General features: G+C 33.2%; 1 protein-coding gene across 1 annotated transcript; it reads right to left on the minus strand.

Annotated features, from left to right (window-relative positions):
* Positions 1-839: 839 nt before the first annotated feature.
* LOC107932786 (adenylyltransferase and sulfurtransferase MOCS3) lies at positions 840-5263 on the minus strand. The gene is made up of 11 exons (XM_016864881.2): positions 4866-5263; positions 4500-4592; positions 4350-4405; positions 3650-3714; positions 3459-3533; positions 3283-3361; positions 2490-2528; positions 2283-2391; positions 2062-2180; positions 1852-1968; positions 840-1301 (listed from the first exon to the last, which is right to left on the minus strand). Exons 1-11 carry the CDS (start codon positions 5140-5142, stop codon positions 918-920), a joined length of 1413 nt encoding a protein of 470 aa, XP_016720370.1. The 5' UTR covers positions 5143-5263; the 3' UTR covers positions 840-917.
* Positions 5264-8428: the final 3165 nt, after the last annotated feature.

Consider the following 8428-nt stretch of genomic DNA (forward strand, 5'->3'; position numbering starts at 1 on the left):
AAAAAAAAGGGGCTGTTTTTGGATTTATTTTGGGAAATTTGGCATCTTTTAATTCAGCTTGATTAGGTTAATCATTGTGCTTTTGAGAAACTGAAGCAAATAACTCAAAAAAGGATCAATTTCTTAATATTTCCTTTATGTTAAGTTGGATTGAGCCTTTCTGATTTGAATTTCGGAATTAGTTCATGTAATCATTTTTTATATTTAATAAATTTCGAGTCTGAAATTCGATTTGATTATTATCAATTTGAGCCCAAGTTGAAATTTGTTGGAAAACAAACTTCAGCTTTAATTTAGGGATAATATAATTTTTCATTTTTGAACTTTAGCTTTAATTTAGGGATAATATAATTTTTCATTTTTGAACTTGACAAGTAGGTTCATTTTAATATTTGTAATTTTTTTGTTGACTTTGATTCTTGAACTTGGCAACTAGATTTATGTTAATTTCATCAAGATTTGATGAAAGTTATGTAAGTGGAATAAGATTGTTTTGGACAGATTGAGAATGGATTGATATTACGGTTTGAACAAAAAAATTAAATCAATTAACTCGAAAATTGCGTACAATTGGTCTGTTGATTGAATCAAAGACTAGAGATCTTATCTGTTTCAAGCTCAGAGATTAAAATGCAGTTGGTTGTTAAATTAAATTGCCAAAATGACCCCCAAAAAATTACCAAAATAAAACTAATTGCCAATTCGATCAAATATCAAATCAACTTTGAACTTCAGATTTAGAGTCTAAATCAAGCTTTTTATGGCTTACTGCTCAAGAATTGCTTGGCATTAAGGAGATGAGATGGAACAAATAGTATTTTGAAGGTAAAAGGTGTTCGTTGAAGATAAATATAAATATGAGATTATAACAAGACATGTTTCAGTTCTAACAGGCAAAACTGGAATAGCTTTTGTACTTAATACATAGGAAAATTGGGATCAACATCATTGGCCCATGAATCCAAGCCCCCGACAATATCCTTAGCTAAATCGAATCCCTTGTTTCGGAGGTAATCAACGGCCCTTTGAGAATCATTACCTCTTCTGCATATTACATATAGGTTAGCTCCCGATCCAGTGCTTTCCTTCTGTTGTTCTTTAAGTGCGGAAGATATTTCGGGCAGTCGAGCCTCCAAGCTCGCGAGCGGAATGTTCAATGAGTTGGGGATAGAAACTATCTTGTAGTGAAGTTCCGGTCGAACATCCACCAAAACATGTGGTTCCCCACTTATGATCCTCTCTTTGTACTCTTTACTGGTTATTCTAGAATCCGGGGAGAGTAGTTTCAGCTTTTGCGGAGACTGCATGTACGAGCAATAAATACAAGTTCTTAATCAAGGGCAAACATATTCAGTATCGTTGTTTAAACTGGATAAACTTATTGTTTGGGGCATGGTGTATTCACCTCATTTGAATGTTCATTTTGGAAGTGTGGATCAAATTGTGATTCAGCACGAAGAAAAGGCTAAGCCCGAAACAAAAATGACAAGTAAAATGGGTAAAAGTACCATGAAGGCTCCTTTACTAAAAGCCAGATCGCATTTTGTCCCTTCTACTAAAAAAATAAGCAAATTAATCCATGTAGGTTTGATCAAAGAACAAATTGATCATTTCTATTAAAAAATTCATTCATTTGTACTATTAAATACTAAGCATGAATGAGAAAATAACTAGATAGTAACACGTGGTGTGCCACGTTTATCTTATGATGATGTACAGGGACAAATTATAAAGGCCTCTATAAAATTTACCAGTAAAATGCAACATATGAAGTGATTTTACTTTGCTTCACTGAATGTCAACCGACAATTGCGCGACTTAAGAATGAAGAGAGCAGAGAAGGAAACTTACGGTTGACAATGGCGATTGAGTGAACTTCTCATAATCAAGATCTTTGAATTGCTGTTGGTTAAATGTCGTATTTTCTCCACAAACTTCGCATTGCAAAGACCTGCCTCTTATTTTGACCTATATGCAATACAAAATTTACGATTAGAAAAAAGAACATATGGCCCGATATTGGTATTTTGAAGTAAAGGATTGGTGGATCAGGGACCATACAATTCGAATCCTAGCTGATAATGCATCAAAAAGAAGCATCCGTCCTGAAAGCGGTTCACCAATATCGCTGGCTATTTTAATGGCCTCTAGAGCTTGAAGACAGCCAATAATTCCAGGAACTGTCAAAATGTAGAATAATAAGCATTAGAACCGAGAAAGATGAATATTAATGTAGTTTCTTTGGACTTGAATTGCAAAACAGAAACATTATCTTCACATACCAACTCCAAGAACTCCACTATCCGAGCATCTTTGACAAGCAGTTGTAGGAGGAGGAGTTGGAAATAAGCATCGATAACACGGACCTCCTTTGTAATTGTATACTGTCAGCTATACAATAAACCAACAGTGTAATTGGCTGAGGTCCAGGCAAGATGTTTCAAACACAGATAAATCGAAGTTAATTCATGTACTCAAGTATAGCATACCTGCCCTTCCAATCCTAGTGCAGCACCCGATACTAGAGGCTGCATGTCAACAGAAAAACAATTAGTACTTGAGCCAGTCAGTGCATGCGTATACAAAACCTAAAATATGAAACACAGTACTAATCTTTGTTACTCCGACTTTCTATTTTTCTTTTTAAGTACCTATGACAAATGCATATTTGGACATGAGTATGGGGATATAACCCTCCAAGAACCATCAAAATACAAGGAAAAATTTGTAAAAAAAATTCAACATACTGACATCCAAACCCGAGTCTAAGATAGGTACTGATATCAGCTGAACTAGCTTGCAAATTGAGGATACATTTCTTTAGCAGTTAAAATACCTGCCAGGTCCCTGTATTATAGTGACTGGATCAAATTAGTTCTTCTATTATTAAATGGATCAATTTAGTCCTTATACTATTCAAAAGAATCAAATAAGTCCAAATTGTAATAGAGTTAACATTTACTGTATAAAAAATGTCTTGAAAATTATTTTTTTCAATTGCAGTTCGATTCCAAACAAAAGATTTCTTTTACAGATCAATAAAAACTTTAAAATTTTTAACTCTGTTAAACAGTAAATGGCATTTTTTAAATAGTAAATGTTAAATCTATCCAATTTTGCCTTATTTGATTCTTTTTAATAGTACAGGAACTAAATTGAACCATTTAATAATAGGACTAATTTGATCAAGTCCCTATAATAGAGGGACCCCTCATGTATATTCACCTTTCTTTAGCACTGCAAATATTTAATAATCTAAGGAGATGGTAATGGCATTGGTACCTTTCCCAACACAACACAGCAATCGCTTATCATGTATCGACTGGGAGCATTGTCTGTTGCATCGACAACTATGTCATATCTAAGAAATGTCCGCAGTCATGGAAATCACACCTCACATGAATTACCTAACAAGAAATGAAGAAAGAATGAAGAAATACTATGGTCGAAAAGGATACTGGCTCAAAATTTCCAAAGCATTAGATGTGCGCAAAGCTTGTTTGTGTTCAACAATCTGTATAGTGGAGTTGATCCTGGAATTTAACTCTATATTAGATAAAAGCCAAATCACAAAAGGAATTATGAGAGACTACAAGCAGTGAAGCTTTATTCAACACTAAACCATAAAATCGAGGCTATTGTAACATACGAGCGGCAAGCAGCAGCAGCAGACTTCACTTTTGGCTGACCAATGTATGCTTCAGTGTGAATAACCTGCAGCAAAGTAGACCGACAGTGATATAAGCGACCATTAGTCACAGTTCAAGAAACATAGGGAAGAAATATATGAAGACTGATGCAAAAAATGTTGTCAGAACAAAAATAAATAGAAGCATTTAGTTAATGATTCAATATCGTACAATGGAGGTAAAAATATCATAAAGGCCTCTGAACGTTAGATTAAAGAGCAAACTGGTCATTTTTGTTAAAAATTTCATCAATTTCTACGGTTAAAACTAGAGTAGCTGACAGAATAACAAGACAATTACACATAACATGCCACGTATACCTTATACTGATGTACAAGGACCAGTTTTTAATAGCGGAAATGGATGAAACTTTTAATAGAAATATCAGTTTGCTCGGTGATCTAACGTACATGTACTAGTTTGTTTGATTTTAAGGGCCTCCATAGTACTTTTACCTAAAATGGACCCTCATATGCAACTTGTTTGATTTTAAGGATGTGTGGGAAACCAAAGGATAAAAAGTCTATGGCATGTATATAGATCTCGAATGACTCATGAGTTATGAGTACAACATGATTAGAACGTAACCAGATATTATTTGAATCGGAAAAACAGTGCCATCATATACCATAAATAATAACATAAATCTAAAACTTATACCTGCCTATGCATATTATTAAGCTCAACAACATCATGATCAACGATACCCAAGCGACCTACAAATCGAACAAAACAAAACAAGATAAAAGTAAAACACAATAAATCGCTTTTCAATCACGCCGTCAAAGAGCTAACCGGACTTATTCTTACCAACACCACAAGCTGCAAGATATAATAAAGCCGGCGAACCCAAACCTCCAGCTCCAACAACCAATATTGAAGACTTCAAGAGATTTGATTGTGCTGTAAACCACACCAAGAAAATAAATTACTCAAAAAAAATTCTACTTGATTGAATTCAAAGAGAATTAAAATAAACCCAGATATGTTCTTCTATAGCACAACACAAAAGGCGCCAATTTCTTTCAAATAACCCCCCCCCCCCTTTTAAACACAGCTGGGCATAAGGCAGTCAATTCAAGAAATTTATCATATAAATTCTTAACGTAATTAGCCATAGTCAGCCATAATTTCAAGAAATTAGACAAAATTCAACACTAAAATCCAAAGTTTTACCTTGGACTCCAAAAGAAGGAAGCAAAAGATGACGGCTGTAACGGTAAATACTATCCGCCGATAACCCGTGAGCCAGATTGGCATCGACGGAGGATATTTCCGAAGGACAAAAACCATTGCAGACGCCGTCGTTTTGCTGCTGCTGAGGTGCTAATGAAGCTTCTTCTTGGAGCTGAGCTTCGAGGACCGAAATCCTTTGCTCAATCCGGGCTTTTTCTTCCTTCAAAGCTTCGATTTCTCGACGGATAGGTGACGCGCCGCCGCCGTTGGACTCCATCCTTTAGCAGCTCCGGTGACTCAAGAGAGAACTTAGAAGTAAAAAGAGAAACCCTAAAACAGCAAGCAGCTGAGCGTATGGTTTCAGTTTAGTTCCATACTACAATTGACCGGTCAAGGGTAGTTCTGTCCATTTTAATTTTGAATTTTATACTAATGAAATTATGTCAAATTGTAATTTTGGTCCCTATACTATGATCAAATTTAATATTTAATATCTACACTTAAAATTTAATTTCACCTCTCTACTTCTATAATGATATTGTCAATGCCAATGAGTCATTGGTTGCAAAGGTAAGGTCTTCGTTTTTTAGATTATAGGTTTTAATTTGTTGGGACGAAATTAAATTTTTTTTTAAAAAAAAAAGCTAAAATTAAATTATAACAACCTTATAATTTTAAAAGGTTATTATAACCTTATAATTTTATAATTTCTAAAAGAATTAAATCACAATTTTATCTTATTAAAGAGTTAGAAATTCAATTTTAGCTGTCTCATTGATATGAATTCTCTCAAATTTTATTTTAGTTTAATTTTCCGGCGCATGGATTTGTTTTTATATATTTTGATTATCAGTTCTATTGTGTATTATAAATGTGCATAAATTATAAATAATTGTACTTATAATCTTTTCAAAAAAAAATTTTTATATAATGTTATCAGTTAATTCAAATAGATAATGGTATTAACTATTTTGATTAAAATATTTATTTAATTTTTTTTTAAAAAAGCATTATTTTCAACTCAAACATAAGAGAGAGTATAAGTATGTTAAAACCGCTCAATTAACCAACTTGATTAAGTCAAATTTAATTTAAATGATATTGGCGGTTAAATTGGTTGTAGGATCGATTTATTTGATTATGTCAATTAGTTATTAGTTATTGAATTTTATAATTGAATCGATCAACTTAACTGACTTAATATGTAATTTTTTAAAAATATATTTATATTTTATAACATATAAATCGATTAAGTCGATTAAATATATTTATATTTTCATTATTTGTCTATACTACATATAAAGTGGCTAATTGAGTTGGTGTCACGAGTAGATCTACTTGTTGCAGGCCCATTTACCCGGTGGCCCGCTACCCAAAACCAACCCGAATAAAACACCCAAGGCCCACCTAAACCTAACCCGGAGCCCAAAACAAGACCCAACTAGCCAAACCTAGCGCCGCATCCCTCCCTCTGCCGTCTGCCATGTCCCATCGCCACCCACCGTGCCTAGCCTCATCAACACCTGCAAAATGGCAGAGAGAGTCGGAGCACACAATAGATAATACAAAAAACACAACTAAAATACAATGTAAATGGGATATAAAAGCAAAACAATATCTCTGTAAATGGAAGGGCGTTTTTGAATTCAAAAAAGAAAAAACAGATAAAAAAAGGTTGATTCCGATTCTCTTTTTCTGTTCTTGCGTTTTTGTATTCTCTTTATTTTCCTTTTATTTTATTTTATTTCGTTTGTTTTTCCACCATCTTTCTTAACGACCGAAACTAAGAAAGAAATACCTGTCGATTTCGGGGGCCAGAGTCAGAGCCCTCCTTCGCCGTCACCGGAGTCGAATGGGGAGGAAGGTCTCCTTTTTTCCTCTCGGTCCCGCGGTCGAGAAGGCTTAGCCTTCAGGGACGCCGTGAAGAGGGGGGGCTAAGAAGCCTGTTTCGTGCGTCTCCGGCCACTGGCCATGGAGGCGGCGGTGGATGCCTGAACTTAAAGGCTGAGTTTGAGGGGGGAAAAGGGAGAGAAAAGGGGTACTGGGTTTTTGTTTCAGTTTTTGAAAAAACGCAGGAAATGAAGCTAAAAAAAAATTTTTAGATTTTAATAACCATTGCAAAACGGCGCCGTTTAAGCCCCATGACCCGCGCGCGATCCGACCCGCTCCAGGGGGGATCCGCGCGTTTTCATGAAATGGGGTATTTGTGTAACCGGTCCCTCCGCTCATGCAATATGGCGCGATCTGGTCCCATTCAAATTTTTAAATTCGGCCATTTGCTTTTTATGCGTTTCGATTTAGTCCAGTGCGGAGCACATGCGCATAAGGTTGGGGAAAATTGCTCAATCGATCCCCCTTCTTCTGCGCGCATCGCAAATCGATCTTGTGGCCTTATCTTATTTTGATTTCTCCCCTGGTATTTTGTTTTGTTTTTAGTTTAATCCTATCATTTTATTTATTATTGAGTTTATTATTATTATTATTATTATCATTATTATTATTATTTCTTCCTATTTATTTTATTTAAACCTTTGGTACGTATATATATATATGCATATATTTGTATGACATACATGCATTATTCTTATAATATATATATACTTATATATTTTCATACATTTTATAACTTATGTACATATCTATAGATCTATATACATGTTTTCATTCTTATAAATATATACATATTTATATATAATCTTTATAGTTTAAAATATACTTTTTTATATATTTTTAAAATCCACATACATACACCTTTTCAATACATTTTTAACACGTATATAAATTAACGTATTTATTTGTATACATATGTATATTTTCATATTTTAAACTTTAATTTGTACATATATTTTTTTTCTTTTACGTTACAATATGTATACACTTACTTTTTATATGTATTTCTTTGTTTTCGTATTCCATTAGTTTTATACATCTATATATGTACATGTTTTTATATATACGTATATTAATTTATTTTATTAAAATATACTTTATATATTTTATTAATTCATGTATACACATATTTTAGCTCATGTCTATATATATCTTTTTATACTTAATTGTATTTGCTATTTATTTATTTCATTTTTGTCATTATTTTGAATGGATGATTTAAATTTATTCGTTTTTTATATTGTGTTATTTTGTATGTTATAAATTTGATCGTTCAAATTAATTGCTATTGTTTGCATCGTTTTTATATTTTCATATTCATTATGATCTTGCTATGCATAAATAATGTAATTTGCTTTCACTATGATTTTGTGCTTTATTTTTACTCGATATAACAAAATTTATTTTTCAAAAAAATAGCATTTCGTGTTTGGAATCGAGAAAATCGTGCCCTAACTTACTGGGTTTCGTTTTTCTCGATAAATCTAAATGCACGAATCTTTTCAAGCTCAAATTTTAAATGATCCCGGGATCTTAAAAAGAGAGCGTCCTAACTTACTGGTCGTGATCTCATTTTAAATCCGAGATGGCTAAAATATCTTTTAAATAAGCATTTTTTATTCGCGTATCGGGAGTTTGAGACATTGTATTCTAACTTACTGGATATGATTCTC

This window comes from Gossypium hirsutum, chromosome A01 (assembly GCF_007990345.1).
Source record: "Gossypium hirsutum isolate 1008001.06 chromosome A01, Gossypium_hirsutum_v2.1, whole genome shotgun sequence".
In the NCBI taxonomy this organism is placed as follows: domain Eukaryota; kingdom Viridiplantae; phylum Streptophyta; class Magnoliopsida; order Malvales; family Malvaceae; genus Gossypium; species Gossypium hirsutum.